This window comes from Passer domesticus, chromosome 8 (genome assembly GCF_036417665.1).
Source record: "Passer domesticus isolate bPasDom1 chromosome 8, bPasDom1.hap1, whole genome shotgun sequence".
Lineage (NCBI taxonomy): Eukaryota > Metazoa > Chordata > Aves > Passeriformes > Passeridae > Passer > Passer domesticus.
The window spans coordinates 58,321,393-58,340,914 of NC_087481.1; the positions used below are offsets into that span (position 1 = coordinate 58,321,393).

The 19,522-nt window shown below is 49.6% G+C and overlaps 1 protein-coding gene and 1 long non-coding RNA gene across 7 annotated transcripts in view; one reads left to right on the plus strand and one right to left on the minus strand.

Annotated features, from left to right (window-relative positions):
* The window catches only part of INPP5A (inositol polyphosphate-5-phosphatase A), a 184,389-nt gene that overhangs the window by 35,696 nt on the left and 129,171 nt on the right, over positions 1 to 19,522 (plus strand). For 5 of the 6 annotated variants that reach the window (XM_064431654.1, XM_064431651.1, XM_064431653.1 and 2 more), the window contains exons 2-4: positions 8,250 to 8,291; positions 16,805 to 16,905; positions 18,110 to 18,197. In XM_064431654.1, the coding sequence (XP_064287724.1) occupies positions 8,250 to 8,291; positions 16,805 to 16,905; positions 18,110 to 18,197 (231 nt within the window). Of the gene's footprint in view, positions 1 to 3,005; positions 3,023 to 8,249; positions 8,292 to 16,804; positions 16,906 to 18,109; positions 18,198 to 19,522 lie in introns of those variants that run through there. The other variant, XM_064431656.1, reaches the window with a different exon arrangement.
* Positions 1,844 to 3,071, minus strand: LOC135306984 (uncharacterized). The gene is made up of 2 exons (XR_010367748.1): positions 3,000 to 3,071; positions 1,844 to 2,627 (listed from the first exon to the last, which is right to left on the minus strand). It is a non-coding gene; the product is annotated as an uncharacterized LOC135306984 (long non-coding RNA).

The window sequence follows — 19,522 nt, forward strand, 5'->3', positions numbered from 1 at the left end:
CTCCCCATGCATGTTTCTGTACCATGCAGATTTACAAGAACAGTTGTAGGTATCCCCCTGTTCTACCTGGGGGGGGGGGGGGTTTATTAAAGATTTCACTTCAAACAAATGCAGAAAGAAACCCCACAAATACACAGGGCAAGCCATGGTGGTGGTTGTGGGTGTGAATTTTGCCAGAGATGTATCTCTTCTATCCACATGAAAAGCAGATTAATTTGATTTAAACTCTTTCAGTATTTCTTGTGTCATTCCAAAATCAGGATACAAACCAATGGAAAACTTGAGTGTATTAATGTCATTGATCTTGCTATTTGCTAACAATTAGGGTTTGTGTGGTGTTGGATTAACTCTTGTTAATGCTCTTAACACGTTGGTTATTCAAATATCCAGGAGGTTTTAAGCTTTCAGTAAGATGCCAGTAATAGAAGTTAAATTTGAAGTACATGGGCAATTCACTGGGGTCAGGAGATTCAGGATTCTGGACTTCTCTTACTGCAGTCTTTGCAGTTACTTGTAAGTCATTATCCAGCAGTAGTTCCTGCCCTGTGCCTTGTGCCTGTCGGGGTTTATCCTGTGTGTGGGCTGTGGAGAGCAGTCAGCCTGTAGAGCTGTGCCCTGGCCCTGCTCCTCTTTTGTTGTGTGCCCGGGGACAAACCAGGCTGAGCTGTTGGGTGCCCAAGGATGAACAATGTCTGTGTGCTGCATACCTGCAGACAACACTGTTAAACACAGTTCAGCTTCATGTTTTAAGGATGTGTCTGTATGTGTGTTAGACCTTTGTAAGCCTTGTTACTTTGCTATCAGACCTACTGCATTATTTTCTATACCAGCAGTTCTGAAGATCTGGAGCTTTTGTGTTGCTCCATCTCAGTGTAATTAAATGTAATGCTTAAGAAAATTACCTGCTATGTAAAAAATGTGTATCTTCAGTTAACTGTTCTGTGGGAATGTTGCAGTTGAAAGCTGAGCTCCATTAGTGCTGAGAGAAGTGTTTTTCTTTTGTTCTGTGATGCTGGATTAGCCAAGAAAGGAATAGACTTGGGACAGACATTAATACTTTGTTTGGAATATTGTAGAATCACAGATGGATTGGGTTGGAAGGGACCTTAAAGATAATTTCATTCCACCCATCTGCCATGGGCAGGCACACCTTCCAGCAGACCAGGGTGTCCAAGCCCTGTCCAGCCTGGCCTTGGACACTGTGTGCTGGCTCTAAAGCTCCATAGCCACAAGGTACTTGGAGTGCAGTTTTCATCTTTCTACTTGGGAATTATAAATACTGTGTTACAAACTTGGGTATTGTGTGTGATTGATGAACTTCCTGAGATTTAGTTGTTCTTATGAATGGTAGATTGCTTTTAGTCACTGCCCTGAATCATCATGTATTAGGTGCAAACATTATTTATGCTGAATTAGGTGACAGCTTCAAGTTTGTAATGTAAACTTCACTTTTTCCATTGGTGATGAGTAGTTTTCTGTTTTTATTTTTTTTACTTTATTTTTACTTTTTTTTACTTTTTTTTACTTTATTTTTCCTATTTTTAGGGATATTTTTGAGTTGGCCATGTTCCTTTGTCTCCAGAGTTTGGGTGGGGCTCCTGAATGTCCGCATTGAGAACCTGAGACAGAGCTGCTCTTTGGGGTAGCACAGAAAATGCGCAATCCTGCTGAACAAGCAGCTTGTTTGTGGTGTTCCCTCCTTGCTGTCCTGTCCTGCCTGCAGGGAGCTGCTGCTCACCCTCCTGGCACCCTCAGGTCACCCTCTCCTGGCACCTGTGCCCACTGGGCTCAAGCTTGCAGAAGACTACATCCCAGCCCCAAAATTAAACTGAATTGGCAATGCTTTTACTGACACAGATGCTCTTTATTAAAAACCATTTATTGTTCTAACTCATTTTTCCACTTACATGGCCAGAGGAGTTTGTTTTACATGGGTTCAGTAAATGGTTCTGGCCTCATGGGTTCTGTCCCATCCAGGGGTTGCTTTAAGTGCTGTTGGCATTGGCCTCATCAGCTGAAGAACTAGAGCTTGTTTTAGCTGCTGCTCGCAAGCTGCCTGCTCCTAGCCTTGCTTTTGGGGGCATCTGTGTGATTCTTTAATTGCTTTAGAGTCTTATAACGTGTAAGATTGGTTAGTGAGGTTCTCGAGGGTTTGAAAGATCTTGTCCAGACGGGAGTACTGACAGGACATGCTAGTGTTATTATGTAGATGGTAAAGACAGGTGGCTCTTCCCCCCCCTCCCCCCATCCTGTGTTGAGAAGCAATTAATTATGATTGTGGTATGAACTAAAATATATATGTTAACACACACTCGCATCTATGTATGACTTTGCATCCAGATCTTTTGAAGAGGTAGGGACTTGCTTCTCCTCACCCTTGCTTCTGTTCATTATTCCTTATATTTCCCTCAGATGTGGCCGGAGCAGTTAATTAACAGGTCACTGTTTGCTGTTCCCGTTTTAGGCTGCGTGTCCTGTGCTTCAGAGTGCTGCTGTGCTCAGAACTCAGCACCCCTGGCCGGGCAGGGTGTCTCGTGGCCCCTGACAGTCTGGGTACAGTGCTTTCGGTTCTTTCAAGGGCTGCCGGTTTCTCCTGCGTACGCAGACACGTTCATCGACAGCTTTGGCTGTTCACAAACACAGCGTCTTAGGAACAGGCACCAGGGGCCGAGTCTGTTTCTGTCAGCGTGTGCTGTGTTCTGCCAGGGAGCTCAGTCCCCCCGCCGTTCCCCCGGCCCCGCCGTTCCCCCGGCCCCGCCGTTCCCCCGGCCCCGCCGTTCCCCCGGCCCCGCCGTTCCCCCGGCCCCGCCGTTCCCCCGGCCCCGCCGTTCCCCCGGCCCCGCCGTTCCCCCGGCCCCGCCGTTCCCCCGGCCCCGCCGTTCCCCGCTCTCGGCAGAGCCGCTCGGGCCGCGCTCGCTGCCGTAGCGCGCAGGAGCCGGCCGCGCTTCGGCTGCTCTTTGTATTGCCAGCGAGCATTGTCTTGGTTTAGAGGCGCTCACAGGAAGGGAGATCAGCCGGAAAGGTCAGCAGCGAGGGTTTAGCGTTGGCAGCAGCTCCGGCCGTGCACTGCGGGTCAGGCAGGGGCAGGGAGCTCGTTCCCAGAGCGGGCCCGGGCCCGGGCCCGCCCGGCTGTGTCCCGAGGCTGTCCTGGTGATGCCCTGGGCTCTGTCACCCTCCCGGGCAGGGGCTGTGCCTGCGGGCACCTCGGGCACTGTCCGTGCTCCTGCTGTTCTGGTGATGTCCTGGGCTCTGTCACCCTCCCGGGCAGGGGCTGTGCCTGCGGGCACCTCGGGCACTGTCCGTGCTCCTGCTGTTCTGGTGATGTCCCTGTGCCCGGTCACTGTCACCCTCCCGGGCAGGGGCTGTGCCTGCGGGCACCTCGGGCACTGTCCGTGCTCCTGCTGTTCCGGGTGATGTCCCTGTGCCCTGGGCTCTGTCACCCTCCGGGCAGGGGCTGTGCCTGCGGGCACCTCGGGCACTGTCCGTGCTCCTGCTGTTCTGGTGATGCCCTGGGCTCTGTCACCCTCCCGGGCAGGGGCTGTGCCTGCGGGCACCTCGGGCACTGTCCGTGCTGCTGCTGTTTCCTGGTGATGTCCCTGTACCTGGTCACTGTCACCCTCCGGGCAGGGGCTGTGCCTGCGGGCACCTCGGGCACTGTCCGTGCTCCTGCTGTTCTGGTGATGCCCTGGGCTCTGTCACCCTCCCGGGCAGGGGCTGTGCCTGCGGGCACCTCGGGCACTGTCCGTGCTGCTGCTGTTTCCTGGTGATGTCCCTGTACCTGGTCACTGTCACCCTCCGGGCAGGGGCTGTGCCTGCGGGCACCTCGGGCACTGTCCGTGCTGCTGCTGCTCGCCCTCGCGGCCGTGCCGTGCAGGCCCTGTCCCCGTCCCCTGTCACAGGAGCAGTGGCAGCAGCGCCTTCCCCATCCTCTCCGCTCAGGCTCTGCTTCACCCCGGGTTACCTTCTGGCTTTTTTTCGTTTCTCCTGGTTGGGTGTCCCACGAGCCCCTGCGTTGCTCAGCCTTGGGAGTAAATTATCCTTAAAGCCCTGGATGACTTGTGTCCAACCCCTGCTTTTCAGTCTGTGTTGATCAGGCTGTGCTGTGTTTTTCTCCCCTGCACCTGTTCCTTGGTCCTGGTGACTGTCACTGAGCTGTAACAGCATCAGGATAGGACTGTTCTTTTTCGGCTGCTCCTTGAGAAAATGTCAGGCTTTCAGAAATGCTGGACTAAGGGAGACCACAGTTGTAAGTTGTTTGTGCAAATGCATGAAATAATAATACAGTATTTGAGTAAAAGTTTGGATTTTGAAAAATCTGCATTTTTCTTTCAATGTTTTTTCTTCAACTTGTAATTCTAGTTTTCCTGTTTGGTCCTGGTTGGTTTGCCTGCATGGGCTTTGAAATGTTGTGAACTCATAATGTGAACAGAACATGCAGATTGTCATCTTTTTGTTTGTCATTTAAGGGTGTAAAGTGGTTACAAAACACCACATTAATAGTACCCAGCTAATGGGGGAGTTTTGCCAGTATCGTCTGTGTAATTCAAGAGAGCATAGCAACAGCAGTGCTTACAAGTCTGTTTGAAAAAAAAAATAAATTAAATCCAGTGGGTCTTTGAATATAAATGTCTAAAGGGTGCCAGTAAATTTACAAAGACAATATAAGAGATCAAGAATATTGATCAAAAATTCACGATATAAATAATTCTCTTGAAACAACTGTGATGGCCAGCCATGTTGATAGACTCAAAAGAAATTTTTGAGTAAGCCTGTTGATCAGAACTTGATCAAAGGTTTTGCTTTTCATTAAATAAGTAGAAAGCCAATTAAAATAAAGGCAAGGGAAAATAGCCTGTATTTCATATTTTTCTTTGTGTGTCTTGAAGGTTAAGGTGAAAAGGCTCTGGGTCCTGCCTGGGACTGCACTCTGGGAGCCTGTGAGTGCAGCAGGGCCCCTGTGGTGCTGTGGGGTGCCAGGAGACTTCTGGAACTGACAGGGTTCCAGTGGTCCCTCAGCCCATGGCAGGGCTCTTAGGGCTGTTTCAGTCACTGTAAAAATCGGGGCTGGTTGTGCCATGTGTGTTCAGGCAGTGCGCAGAGTCCAAGTGGCCAGTTTTCCTCTGATTCATTTTGGAACCCAGTTTTCACAAAGCGAGTCAAGATTTTTTTTTCCTTTTAGCTTAAAAAATGAGCCTATTCTTTGCTAAAAATAAACTTCACAAAATAGAACCTGCTTTCTATAATTCATTGGCTTTCTTCCATTTTCCTCTGTACAAAGCTGAAAAGAAATTTTCCAAGCTGTTAATTTAGTTTCATTTAGTTCTTTTCCCTTTTTCCTTTTGAATGAAAGGTTCCTTACCCTGTCTAAATATATACTCTCTCATTTTTTTTAAAAGACTTCTTCCCCATCTGAATATATTTTTGCAATAGGCTTAAAGCTTTCCTGTTGGCTGTTGAGTGTAAATTTGTCGGAAATAGAAGTACTGGGGGGAAGAGAGACTACTTGTATGTTCGATTTGAAAAGCCGCTTGTTTTTGGGCTATTACCAGCCCATGTGGTGCTCATGTGTTCACAGGCTGACTGGTTTTCCTTACAAACCTGACCATTACAGTGACCAGTGTGACAGAAATAGACTTCAAGTGGAAACTCGTCATGAAAAGAGATAGTTTTAGTGGGATTTGGAATTCCAGGAAAAGGTCAAAACTGCTTTTAATTGAGGGGAGCAGTGCATGCGGGATGCGTGTCCTGGTTTTTTAATATGGAGCCCACGTGGTGTTGCTGTCTGGAAGTTGTGCTTGTTTGAGGGGAAGGGTTTCTATTTGTGACTCAGTGGAGTCAAACGTGTGCCTGGAGGGTGGGATGAAACCAGGGCCGTGCTCCTGCAGGCGCAGGGGCGTTTGCTGACTCTGCCTGGCAGCGTGGTGTGTGCGAGGAGCAAATGACCCTGAGCAGTCCGTGCTGCCCAGCCTCGTGTTCCTGGGGCAGAGTGCCCTGGAGCCCTGAGCTGCAAGGGAGCATGGACGGAGAGGAGAGCCCTGGGCACCTGGGAGAGACACCTGGAGCAGAGCCCTGCCGCTCCTTGCGGTGGCAGGAGAGCTGGAGAGGGACTGTGGACAGGGCATGGAGGGACAGGGCACAGGGAGTGCTTCCCACTGCCAGAGGGCAGAAGGAGACTGATAAAATGGGGTTTGGATTAGTGACCCGGGAGAAATTGGTTCATCGGTGAATGGGTATGAAAGGATTTAGCATGAAAGAGGACAGGGAAAAGATTAATTTCCATTATGTTACAAAAAGAATGAGATAATTTAATGAAGGACAGAGTGCAGAGAGAAAGGAAGAAGTCCAAAGTCTGTGGAAGACATGAAATATAAGGTGCCTATTTTTAGACAGAAAAATAAGAGGAAGATAAATTATCTTTCTACTTGATTGTTATCTCCAGCCCTTCAAAAGTTCAAATTGTTTCATTTATGTGAGGTGGCTGGAGAGGAGTCTGAGGTGAGGGCTAGGCTCACCTAGAGTTGTACCACAGAGTGGTGAAAGTGGCAAGAAAAGACAGTGCCAGAGGGGACTGCTGGAGGAGGGCACAGCAGTGGGAGCCAGCAGGGCCCTTCCTGTGCAGCCAAAGGCACACGGCCAGGGTGAGCCAGGGACAGGGCTGGCACGGGCTGGGCACAGGGTGAGCCAGAGCCAGGGACAGGGACAGGGCTGGCACGGGCTGGGCACACGGCCAGGGTGAGCCAGGGACAGGGACAGGGCTGGCACGGGCTGGGCTCACAGCCAGGGTGAGCCAGAGCCAGGGACAGGGCTGGCACGGGCTGGGCACAGGGTGAGCCAGGGACAGGGACAGGGCTGGCACGGGCTGGGCACACGGCCAGGGTGAGCCAGGGACAGGGACAGGGCTGGCACGGGCTGGGCTCACAGCCAGGGTGAGCCAGAGCCAGGGACAGGGCTGGCACGGGCTGGGCACAGGGTGAGCCAGAGCCAGGGACAGGGCTGGCACGGGCTGGGCACAGGGTGAGACAGGGACAGGGCTGGCACGGGCTGGGCACAGGGTGAGCCAGAGCCAGGGACAGGGCTGGCACGGGCTGGGCTCACGGCCAGGGTGAGCCAGGGACAGGGCTGGCACGGGCTGGGCTCACAGCCAGGGTGAGCCAGGGACAGGGCTGGCACGGGCTGGGCTCACAGCCAGGGTGAGCCAGGGACAGGGCTGGCACGGGCTGGGCTCACAGCCAGGGTGAGCCAGGGACAGGGCTGGCACGGGCTGGGCGCGGGAGTCCGTGCTGGCTGCCCCAGGGAGCTCCTGAGCACCCTTTTTCTTGGAGCTGGTTACAGGAACTTAGTGGGCACCCTCCAGTGCTGCCTCTCCTGCTCCAGTTTTTGTTTCCCAGTTGTATCCAGCTCTTTGAACATGGCACTTGATGGGAGAAGAGAGCAGAACAGAAGGCTGGTGCCGTGAGTTTGCCTCTGGGCTCTGGTGTCAGAGCTGTTTGTCAGGGATGTGCTGTCTCTGTTTCCAGTCTGATATGTTCTGCTGCCTCCCACCGATTCTGGACGTTCCTGCCACTGCTGTGACAAAAGTCTGATTTATATTGTTATTCCCCACTAGGATGCAAAAATTACCCAGAAGTCTTGTTGAAGATAAAGCTCAACAATTCAATTCTCTCCCTCTGAGTTCCCTTCTCAGCCCTCTGAGGATGGGATCTGTTGCTGAAAAGACAGAACGTAACACTTAACTGCAGTTTTGCTGCTTCAGTTTTCATAATTTCTGGAGCAATCTGAAAATGCTTCTCCCAGTTTGTCCTTGTCAGGAGGTCTGGTGGGATGGAGCATCCCCAAAAGCGCTGTCATTCCTCTGAACCAACTTGTGTGAAGTAGCTGTGGGTCACTGGCAGCTCAGGTGGCAGCATCTGGGTGTGGGCAGGCTGGTGAAGTTTCTGATCCCTAGGTGATGAATATGCCCCTGTAACAGGACAGAGTTCAGGTGTGCCATTGCCTGATAAACGTGTGGGTAGGAATGCTGTGCAGTCATACACAAAATGCACCTTTGTGGTGAGAACCACAGGGGACTCGGGAATGAAAGGGTGGGGCCTGTCCAGTGGCATCGTGGAGGAACATCCTTGCGTTTGTACTTTTTGTTTTAATTGTGAAAAAAGCTCCCTTCTTGAATGCACTGAGGAAAGCAATAATACCACTATATTGTTGTACAAATAGATTTCTCTTGTAATTAATTTCTGCCTTTTGTTTTTCAGCCAGAAAATTTACAGAAGAATTGGCTTCGGGAATTTTATCAGGTAAGGTAAAGTTTATTTTCTCATGAAGTTTTGTGCATCTTTGTTTATTGACCTAATTAGTAATGTCAGGATCTTTTGTTCTGTGAAGTAAAATTACTATTTTATAGTGAATTTAATTTATAATAAAAGACAGCCCTGAAAATGTGTGTCTTCCTGGATTTCTAAGTAATCATTATAAAAATTCGGCATATAAGCACCGTTTGCTCTCGTCACCAATTCTCTGCCTAAAAAATAGATTCAGGTTTTATAAAATTAACTTCAATTTGGCATGAAATAGTGTTTTAAGTCTACTGAATAAGATATATTTTGAGTACTTAAAAAAATAATCTGTTGGGAAGTCCAGTTTACCTTAAAATTGAAATATGACAATTTTGGGGATTGGTTTGCAATAAATAAGTCCTGTCTGCTCTTTCTTAACAATTTTCTTGTTTGGTAATGTGGAAATATTGACACTGAACCCATATTGTAAAATGTGCTGTAAGCTTCTGGTGTGAGGGGGTTTTTAAAGTATAAAAGCCACTCTCACACACTGTATTATTGTAGTAGAGACTTACTAACCTTGCAGTCTTTGTGCAGAAATGTGGCAATAAGCAACAGGAAGTGAGCGCTGCTGGGGCAGGGAGGTGTCATCCCTGGGAAGCAGCTGAGAGCTCTGTCACTGCTGACAGAACTGAGGCAGTCTGGAGTCCCACAGTGGTTTGCCCTGGAAGGGCCTCAAGGGACCTGACAGACCCTGGATGCACACCCTGCCAGGGCCAGGGACACTTTTCACTGAAGCACTCTGTTCCAGGCCATGGAAAAGTGCCACCTGCTACTGAAGGGCCACAGCATTCCTTTATCCAGTCCTACATCTCTTACAGAAAAATAGGTAAACAACAGAGTGGTGCTGTTCAAATTGTAAAGTGAAACTGTGTGCAGAAAATATGATTAGCAGTATTTCATCTTTTCCTTTTGTAATTGAAAGTGTCCCACAAGCCTTTACGTTCTCAGGTTGTAAGTGCCGCCTGTGACCTTTATTACATTGATGTAAAATACTGCAATTCACTTTTACTGGCAAATGTAAGAGGTTTGCAAAAAAAAGATGCAGTAACCACTCCTACATTCCTTAGTATCTACCAACTTTAGATTCATCTATTTTTCTTCTTCCACCTTGGTTGAACACTGTTGTATGTACATGGTGGTTGCACTACACAAGAGTCTCAGCTAGTTCTGATTCCAGCCCTCCACAGCTTCAGGAAAAACTCTTCCTGTGCAGGAAATACAAATAAACAGGGAGAACTCTTTATTCTTGGTTGTTTTTTCTTTTTAGATGGCTGCATACTTCTCATCACCACGTGACTGATTTATGTATCTTTATCAAGGAAACTCCTTCTATGTTCATTTGTTTTCTGAAGTGGGATGAGCACTGCAGAAACAGTTCTGAATAGTTTGTGGAAAACAGGAAGAGGTGGGGAAAAGAATGAGCTGCTGGTATCTTAGGGCAGGGACCACTGACATGTGACTGAACGTGGTCTGTCTTTGGCCCACCCAGTAAATATTGTGTGTACAGAATTCCAAAGAGGAATAAAATTGTCCATTAATGCTCCATGATGCCAGTCTGCTGCAGGGTCCAGACCAGGGAAAGTGTTGCTGAGGCAGACCCAAGCCCACCATCAGCTGGGGGGGGGTTCTCCTCTGTTCCCTCTCCATACCTCTGCCCTCTGTCCCTGCAGCCTGAGAACTGTAATTTTAAAAAGAAAAAGAAAGGAAAAATAGACAAGGACAAAGTTAGCAGTGCTGCCCATGGCTGCTGCTGGCTTGTCCTGCTTCCCCTCTGGGTCTCGGCAGCGGGCTGGCTGCTCACACCACACTCTCCAGCACAGTAGGAAGTGGAACAAAACCTGACAAAAAGCTCTTTAGGGAAGAGACAAACCTGCACATACCAAAAGTCACTTAGCACCATTCTGGCTCTGGCTTCAGAGCGACCCAGCAAATGTACAGCCTCAGAGGGATTATTGTGTTTAATTCCACACGCTGTGTGCAAAACCTCGGTGAACTGAGGTTCAGCAGCAGTGCTGGAAAATGACTCTCCGTGCCTCTTTGTAAACTTGAAACCAGATAAACCGCAGACGGCAGCTTTTTCCATTCTTCTGAGGAATTCAATTTGCATATGCAGTTGTGTCAGGGCGGTTTGCATAACTTCTGAGGACGAGGTCCTTGTGTAAGCAGTCAAAATGTTGTCCACAGAAAAGGAAGAACCATTACCTCTGTAAGTTTAAAATGTTTCTAGAAATTAAACCTGTAATGTCTTTGAACTGACGTCAAAGAGCATATTGGTTAAAGAGCATTTTGTGGACTTGTTTATAAATTCCAGTAAACTAAAATAAAGGATTTTATTTGCTGTCATGGGTGAATACAAGTTGCCTATGTGTTACCATTGGCTTATATGCCATATGCATTTCCAAGGACATGGTAGCATACAGAGGGCTAAAATAAGGTTCTGCCATTGATCTACAACTATCCTATCCTACATCATTAGCATGAAAAATGTGGTAGATCTAATGCTGGTAAATAAAGCAGTTTTTCCAAGAAGTGCAAATGGGTAAAAAGATAGCTTCAAAAACCCTTTCCAGGCTGATTTTAGCAGCAGCTCCTGGCATAGCTCAGAGAGCAGCACGTTGGCACTGTGCTGTGTGGCAGTGGGCTCAGGGTGACAGCCCCAGGGTGTCTGTGTGCTCTGGCACAGCACAGCACACGGTGTGCTCTGCTTGGCTTGCTGAGCTGGAGAGATGTGCACGGGTTTGGCTGAGGTCAGCGGGTTGGGGATGGTCAGTGGGACGGTCAGTGAAATGGTCAGTGGGATGGGCACAGTCAGGGGGATGGTCAGTAAGATGGTCAGTGGGATGGGCACGGTCAGTGGGACGGTCAGTGAAATGGTCAGTGGGATGGGCACAGTCAGGGGGATGTCAGCGGTGTCTGGGAGGGTGTCCCGGGCCTTGCTGAGGGGGTGCTCTGGCAGCACCAGCCTGCGGGCAGGAGGCACACCCACCTCCCTGGCAGAGCCATCTGACTTGGCCCGCGCGCTGCAGCAGTGAGGCTGCTCAGGACTGTGCCGTCGTGTGCTCTGGGTCACCCTCCATGCCACATGGTGCCACTTCAGCAGCAAAACCTATGTTCCTATCAGGAGTAGAAGCAAGAGCTGTGGGGGAAAGATGCTGCAAATCCTAGGGTTTTCAGAGTTGGCTCTGGTTTCTAATGTTCAAAGCAGAAAATTGTATTTGTGGTTGAAGACAATCCGCTGGAATCAAAACAAAAGAAAAAAGACTTGTGAGCAAGTATGTCACACTGTGGCCCTGATAATTGGGAATTGAATCAAGGGGTGGAAAAGCCACCTTAGAGGGAGGCAGGATCCAGTGAAGTCCTGGTGCTGGGGATTGTGCCCCATCTCCTAACTGCAGATAGGTACTGGCAACTTGGGTCTGAAAGAGCTGAATTTGGATAGTCCTCTTTCAGTAAAAATTCTCTTACCCCAAAAACCTACACTGGGAACAAGGAGGGAACGGGATTGCTGGGGGAGGGTGGAAACAGCCTGAGAGCAGTGTTTTGGAGTGTTTAATGTGTGATAGGGAAGACTTCGGTTCTTACCAAGAAATGGGATGACTGATGATCTAGATGGTCGTGCTTAACAAGCCATGGGATGATTCGGTGAACTAGCTGCCGTGCAAATGAGAATATGCACATGGGAGTTTTGTCCCACTTGTGCAAAGTGCCCATGCCCTGGTTCACAGCCTCCATGTCAGCCAGTGCACAGGAAAAATACAGGGGAGCAAGCTCCTAGAGCGTGAAGGAAGCTGTTTGCAAGCAAAGGGTGTAGGAGCACAGAGGGAGAACTTTTATTGACTTACTTATTTACTTAGGACTCTTTTTTCTTTTTACTCCCTCCTTCCCCATCCCTTGCCCTTTCTCCATCTGCGCTGGGCCTCGTGTTTGGGGCAGGAGGAGTTCAGGAGCTGGAATTAGTGAAAATCTGCACTGGTTTATTAACTATCTTTTTGTGTCACATTCACGGGACACGGTCATTTTAGATGCAAACTTGGAGCCAGTGGGCTTTTTCCCCTAATGCCATTTTCCATGTTGCCTGATGTATTTGAGAGTATTTTGAGCTTTTATTTGTAGTAATACAGAAGTTAAAAGTTTACCTAATAGCTAAAGGTCATTTTGGTATAGCTGCGTGGGAACTTTGTGCGTTACCCTTCAGAGAGAAGGAAGAAAAACAAACAAAAAAGGCCCAAACCAACCAAACAAAAAAATCGAAAACCCCAAATCACAACAAAACCCCACCCAGACACTCAGAGGTTGTTTAATTTTAGTCGACCTAATGCTGCTTTTTTGACTAGAGAGGGTGATTAAGAGCTTTTTTTAACTGGAGGGGGTGAAAAAACTCTTGCAGCTCTTCCAAGCTGAGGTCTCGGCCCTTTTCCAGAGGGTGTTATCCTCAGATGGGGGCTGCTTGTTGCTGGTTTGGATCCATGGGCTGTGCAAGGGTAGGGGGATGCTGCCTGGGCTGCTGGCTGTGTGCAGCTGAGTGCTGCAGGGTTCTGGGGGCCTGTCCCCAGCAAGAGCCTCTTCTTCAGGCTTACAGAAATTGAAAATACTTGAAGTGCTTTAGGACCACACGTGCTAAATTGTACTTCACAGCTCGTATTTTGCTGTCTTTTTTTAAGCAGTCCTGTTTGCACGACATCAAGGCTCAAGCTGCTGTTCTGCTTTGCTTGGGTTGAGGTCTGACGCTGGTGCCCTTGGCCTCTCCGAGAGGCCTGGCCAGCAGCGTGGGGCTGTGTCCTGTGGCTGCTGCCCCAGCTCTGGCACAGCCTGACCCACCCTCCCCACCCCTGCCCAAACAGGCAAACACCTGCAGCAATGAGGAGATGTTGGCTTGTGCGTTTCACCAGGGCTGTGTTCATACGCAGCTCTGCTGGAGCATCTTGCTTAGCTACCCACATCCCCCAAAATAACTCCCGCTTGTGGCTTCCTTTACACTATTTTTGCATATCCCGAATTGAAAATAATGCCCAACTTTGTAAATACACCGTGCTGCTGTGGATGCAAATTCATTATTTATGTATGATCTTTAACCTCTGGCAACTGGGAGTTTTCAGCTCTGAAGTATTCATTACTCATTATTATGTACTGTTTGTTCTTCCATAAGAGTAGAAAACTACTAAAAGGTAATGAAGCAAAGCCAATTTGCTTTTAGTTGGAGGGTACTTATTATATGAGAGGACATAACTAATATTCAGGTATGTTCTAGTGGTTTAACCTGCAAGGAATGCCACAAGGACCTCACTGCTATTAAGCTAATGCTGTTTCCCCATCAAAAATTACATAATTCTTCTTTTTTTTTAATACCCCTTATGATTTCAAGTTCTCAAGAATTTGTATACAAACAAAAAGACCTGTGTCCTGCATCTTCAGAGCCTGGAAGTGTTTTCTGTTGCTGCTTCAGCACAGTAGAGTTGTTCTCCAGTGTTGTCTCACTGTGTGACTCCCTGTTCAGGGCTCCCTGTGACTGATGGTTCCTAAATCTTACTTGAAATAGTTTATTATGTTTTTGTCTTACCAGTTTATATTTTCATGGGCTGTGTAAGAAGAGCTCTTACTGAAGCAAACTCTCAACAGTTAAAATGAGTGACACGATGCTCAGCACGCTCCTGCTGTGTGTGCTGCCCTGAAGCAGTGGCAGTGGGTGTGTTGGCTTTACAGGATTGAATAGTCACACTGCCATGGTGTCTTCATAGAGCTCCCCAGGCAGATAAGATCAGGACTTGGAATCCAGAACTGATTGGGAGCAATAAAGCACATGGAGAATTGGGCTGGCCTGGTGTTAGAGTCCACAGATGAGCTCTGTTCCAGAGCTCTGCTTCACGGGCTGCGTTTGGTTAGCATTGCTCTCCAGGCAGCCAACAAAATGAACCAACCAGGTAAACTTAGTGTTGATTGTCACTGGCTGCTGCTGGCTCTGATGGCAGCCTGCTGCCACTTGTCCCTTGGGCAGTGCCTTGGGAAGAAAGGAACATCTGTACAGGGACATCTTCTCAGCAACTGTGTCTTAGTTGTTTGTAAGTCTATGATAGGAAATATACATCAGAGGAAAACTATGTCCCAGTTGAATATAATTTCTTGCATTTCAGATAGGGTTTTAGACAGATGTCTGTCACTTGCCTTTTTTTTTTCTTTTTTTTTTTTCTTTTTTTCCCCCCGCTAAACTTACTACTGGGTCCTGCTCTGGCTCATTCTCTGTCCCTACTGATGATGGTATGCTTTAAAGCAAGTTGCTGATATCCCTGTTGGCAGAAACCAGCATTAATCATCTAATGGAAGTGCTCAATAATCATCAATCACCTGAGTGGGAGTATTTAGTATTTACTTTTTCCCTTTATCCAGTAACACTGCCAGCAGCAGCTCACCTCAGAATGCTTCACCAAGCAGGTCTGCGCCAAGATGTTTCAATGACCAGGAAGCTGAGGCACGGAGGAAGTGAGTCAGAAACCCAGGGCAGGACGTTCCCCCCTTTCTGCAGGGTGCCCTGGTGCGGGCTGGCCGCGCTGTCGCTCGCTGTGTGACCTGGATGTGGCAGCACGCCGGCTTCTCCTTGGCCTTGTGCAGAGCCACTGCCAGGCCTCCCCTCCTGCCTCTGGCTGGAGCCCCACCGCCCTCTCCCGCGGGTCCCGAGCCCCTGGGCAGGGGCTGTGCCGGGCACTGATGCAGAGCAGGGTGCCAGGAATGTCCCCGAGGAGGGGGGGACATGCTGGCCCTCGCTGGCACGGGCTCTGCCGAGCCTGGGCCAGGTCTGGCACTGGCACCTGCGGTGCCCGTGGCCCTCCCTGCTGCTGTCCCCGAGCTGGGAACTCTGCTGCTGTCACAAGAAGGTGCCAGGTCAAAGCAGGGACCTGTGGCTGCCTCTGCCTCAATGGAACCTGCTGCAGTTCAGGTTTTGCTGATCTTTAATTCATTTGTCTTCTGAGCTTAATTGTCTAATGAGGTTATTTGTGTAGTCAGGAATGAAGGATTTTGTATTCTGTCATCACATCAGATGGCAGTTTCTCCCCGCTGTTGTTTAAAGGAAACATCCACAACTTTTGTGGTGTCCCATCTTGGAAGTGTTCACGGCCAGCTTGGACTGGGCGTGGAGCAGCCTGCTCGAGTGGAAGGTTTCCCTGACAGTGGGGTGTCATGAGATAAGCTTTAAGGTCCCTTTCAACTCAAACCATTCTGTGATTCCATGATTCCTAAAGACTTTTAACAGTGATACTAGTCACTGTTGATTTAAATAATTAAAAGCAGGACTGCAGAAGTTTACCGTGTCTGTGCCTGTTCAGAGCTGCAGGGCTGCAGCAGCAGGAAGGGGAGCAGTCCCTTTTTTCCAGCTGTGTCACTGTACGTGCTGAGGTTAGAGCTCTGCAGTGCGAGCAGGGCAGACACGGACCCCGAGGGCAGGGCACCCCGAGCCCTGCCCGGGAGCTGCCAGCAGCCCCCCACCCTTCTGCCCAGGCTGCAGGGCCAGCCCAGTGCCACCCGTGAGAAATGAGTGAATCCCACTTGGATTTTAACAGTTCTCGCCGTGTATGCTTGCACCGGCACGTTGTTGATTGTTTCAGACTGTTCCCTTTTGAAATGGAAGTTGTTCTGGAGCTTGTGTCCATTAATTCACAATAAGGCATGGAGTACAAGGAATAGAGACTCACTATTAACAGAGGCATTTTGGATGTGGTGTTGGCAGTTCTGAATAGAGGCAAAGCAGAGAAAATTCCAGAGGACAGAGTATCACTGAATGTGTGTTCAAAACAGCAGCAGATTTATAAACTATATTTGATTTGAGGTATGAGGAAAGACAGACTTTCTAGGGTTTTGGTATGGTAATTGCATCCTAGTGCTGACTATGTAGTATCTAAGATATTTGCAGTGTTCAAGACTAACACCTGGAATAGCATGATGGATTTCCATGTCTCCAGTGTTAACAGGTGTGTATGTGCATCTGTTATTTAAATATTTTTGTAAATAAAGTATTTACAAATAAATAAAAATATCAAACACAACTGCTAAAGGGCTGCTAAATAGCACTGAGAAATTTTGTTAAAGCTGAAAAAGAATTCACTCTAGCAAATGAATTGTTTGAACTCTTCTACCTACCAAACAAGGAAAGGTTTGGATCATCTTAATCATGTCAAGTCATCTTTGAGGGGAGTTGGAAAAGTTTATTTGCATTTTAAATATAAATACTAAAATATATTTAAAACATATATACAGCCCAGGAACTAAGTAATAGTTTAAAAAAGGAAATATTAGTTTAAGAATATTTGAGATAATAATTGTGTATTATGAATCTTCTATGTGGATAGCAAACAATGCTCCCCGTGGTGCTTATTGTGCCAGTGACCTCTCAGGTTGCAGCTGCCAGTCCTCCCTGAGCACCCAGATCTGTGTTGTTCCTGCTGTGTGCTGAGCGTTAAAACTCGCTTTTCTCTCTGTTCCAGGTTGTCCATGCACACAAACCCCATTTCATGGCTTTACACTGTCAAGAATTCGGAGGGAAAAACTACGAAGCTTCAATGTCTCACGTGGACAAGTTCGTGAAGTAAGTGGCACGGCCGGGGACAAGGGCAGGAGGGGTCAGTCAGTGCTGGAACAGCCCGGCGGAGTTGATGGGGTTGAGCGCGGCGGAGTTGAGTTGATGGGGTTGAGCGCGGCGGAGTTGAGTTGATGGGGTTTAGCCCGGCGGAGTTGAGTTGATCGGGTTGAGCCCGGCGGAGCTGATCGGGTTGAGCCCGGCGGAGCTGATCGGGTTGAGCCCGGCGGAGCTGATCGGGTTGAGCCCGGCGGAGCTGATCGGGTTGAGCCCGGCGGAGCTGATCGGGTTGAGCCCGGCGGAGCTGATCGGGTTGAGCCCGGCGGAGCTGATCGGGTTGAGCCCGGCGGAGCTGATCGGGTTGAGCCCGGCGGAGCTGATCGGGTTGAGCCCGGCGGAGCTGATCGGGTTGAGCCCGGCGGAGCTGATCGGGTTGAGCCCGGCGGAGCTGATCGGGTTGAGCCCGGCGGAGTTGAGTTTAGCCCGGCGGAGCTGATCGGGTTGAGCCCGGCGGAGCTGATCGGGTTGAGCCCGGCGGAGTTGAGTTTAGCCCGGCGGAGCTGATGGGGTTGAGCCCGGCGGAGCTGATGGGGTTGAGCCCGGCGGAGCTGATGGGGTTGAGCCCGGCGGAGCTGATGGGGTTGAGCCCGGCGGAGCTGATGGGGTTGAGCCCGGCGGAGCTGATGGGGTTGAGCCCGGCGGAGCTGATGGGGTTGAGCCCGGCGGAGCTGATGGGGTTGAGCCCGGCGGAGCTGATGGGGTTGAGCCCGGCGGAGCTGATGGGGTTGAGCCCGGCGGAGCTGATGGGGTTGAGCCCGGCGGAGTTGAGCCCGGCTGGGAGGGAGCGCCGCGGCCGCGCGCGCCCTCTGCTGGCGGCGGCGGGCGCTGCGGGCTCGGGGCCGCGCTCGGGGCCGCGCTCGGGGCCGCGCTCGGGGCCGCGGCCCCGGCAGCACAAATCCCCAAATTCCCGGAGCACTGTCGGCACCACAGACCCGGGCCCTTCCCAGTGTCCAATGGCACTGGGAAGCTCGCGGTCCGCACTGGAGGTGCAGCTGAGGAGGGCAGCTCTGCCCCTGAAGTTCCCCCCAGAGGCAGAGGAAGGCCCTGAGTTCCTTTGGGTGATGCTGGGGATGTCACAGCACAGAGCAATGCTGAGGCAAAGCAGTACATTTGTATTTCCCTTTACATGGTCAGTCTTTTCTTTCTCTTTCAGAGAACTGTTATCAAGTGATGCAATGAAAGACTACAATAGAGCTCGAGTTTACCTGGATGAGAACTATAAATCACAGGAACATTTCACGGTAAATTTCTTTATTTCACAAGTATAGTTTAACCAAAGGTGAATTTCTTCTGTTTGGGATTTTTGAGCTGTGAGCTGTTTCCATGCTGCTGATGATTGTTTTTACTACTACTGTGTTTTACTATTAAGAGTGTTTATTCTGTGGCATGTGTACCTGCTGATTTCACAGATGCATCCATGTAAAATGAGGAGAATATCAGCATGCAGAGCGTCTTTTGTTCAAAAAGACTAAGGTTGTCTAAGGTCTTTTTTCCTCCAGCACTAACTGTGGTGGCTCAGAATCACCTTCCGTTTCAGAGGCTGTCAGTGTCTGGCAGTGCAAGGTGGTGCCAGCACTGGTGTGATGAGCTGGTGACGAGCTTGGCAAGGCATCAGGGCTTGTGTAAGGGATCTCCAGAGCTGGCTCACAGCCTCACTGCCTGAGGCATGGTGGCAGCAGCCAGAGCACAAGTTTGCATTAGCACGTGAGCGGTGTGTTCGGGTCCATGTGGAGTGATGTGTGCAGGGCTGCCTTTCCTGCAGAGCAGAAAGGCTCGTGTGCTTGTTGCCAGGGCTGTGCATTGTGCCAGCATGTCTGCTGCGTGCCCAAGTGATCGCTGCTAGGTTGTACAGGAGAAAACAGCCCTTCGGACATCTCCCTTCTTCCCAGGGCAGAAGCTTCCTTTTCCCCCAGCGTGCTGCTCAGAGGCAGTGGTGGGTCGGAGGAGCCTGGCTGGAGACCTGGTGCTCCCTGCCCACCAAAGATGGCACCTGGGACAGCTCAGACAATAAATAAAGCAGGTGCCCAGCATACACACAAACCCCAGCTTGGAGGCATATAAGCTCAAGGAATAAGAACCTGGAAAGGTTTTTATTTTTTCTTTTTTTTAATAACTCTGGCTAGAAGCTCAGCTAAGGTGAAACTGGACGAGAGGAATCAGCAGGTTTTTTTCTCTTGTTCATTGGAGAAGATAAAAACAAGATTATCAGCTTTGCCAAGCCTTAGAGGGACAAACTGACAGTGTTGAAACTGTACTCTGGAGATCTTCAGAAAGGGCTGGTAGTTAAAAGCAGTAGGACAGAGCTGCATGTTTTGCAGTCATTCACAGGTCTGGGCTGCATCCAGATGATCCCACACCCTGGTGGTGACCCAGTGGGGGTCCTGCAGCACAGATCTCCTGATGTGGGCAGGGGAGCTGCAAGGGGCTCTGCATTTACCTGATCTGCCTTCAGCCAGGTGAGCTCCAGAGCTCCCTTCCAGCCAAGACTTGTCTGTGATACAGGAAAAAGGGATAATCATCTGTGATCTTAATCTGGGAAACAGCAGAGAAGACTGATACAGTCCAT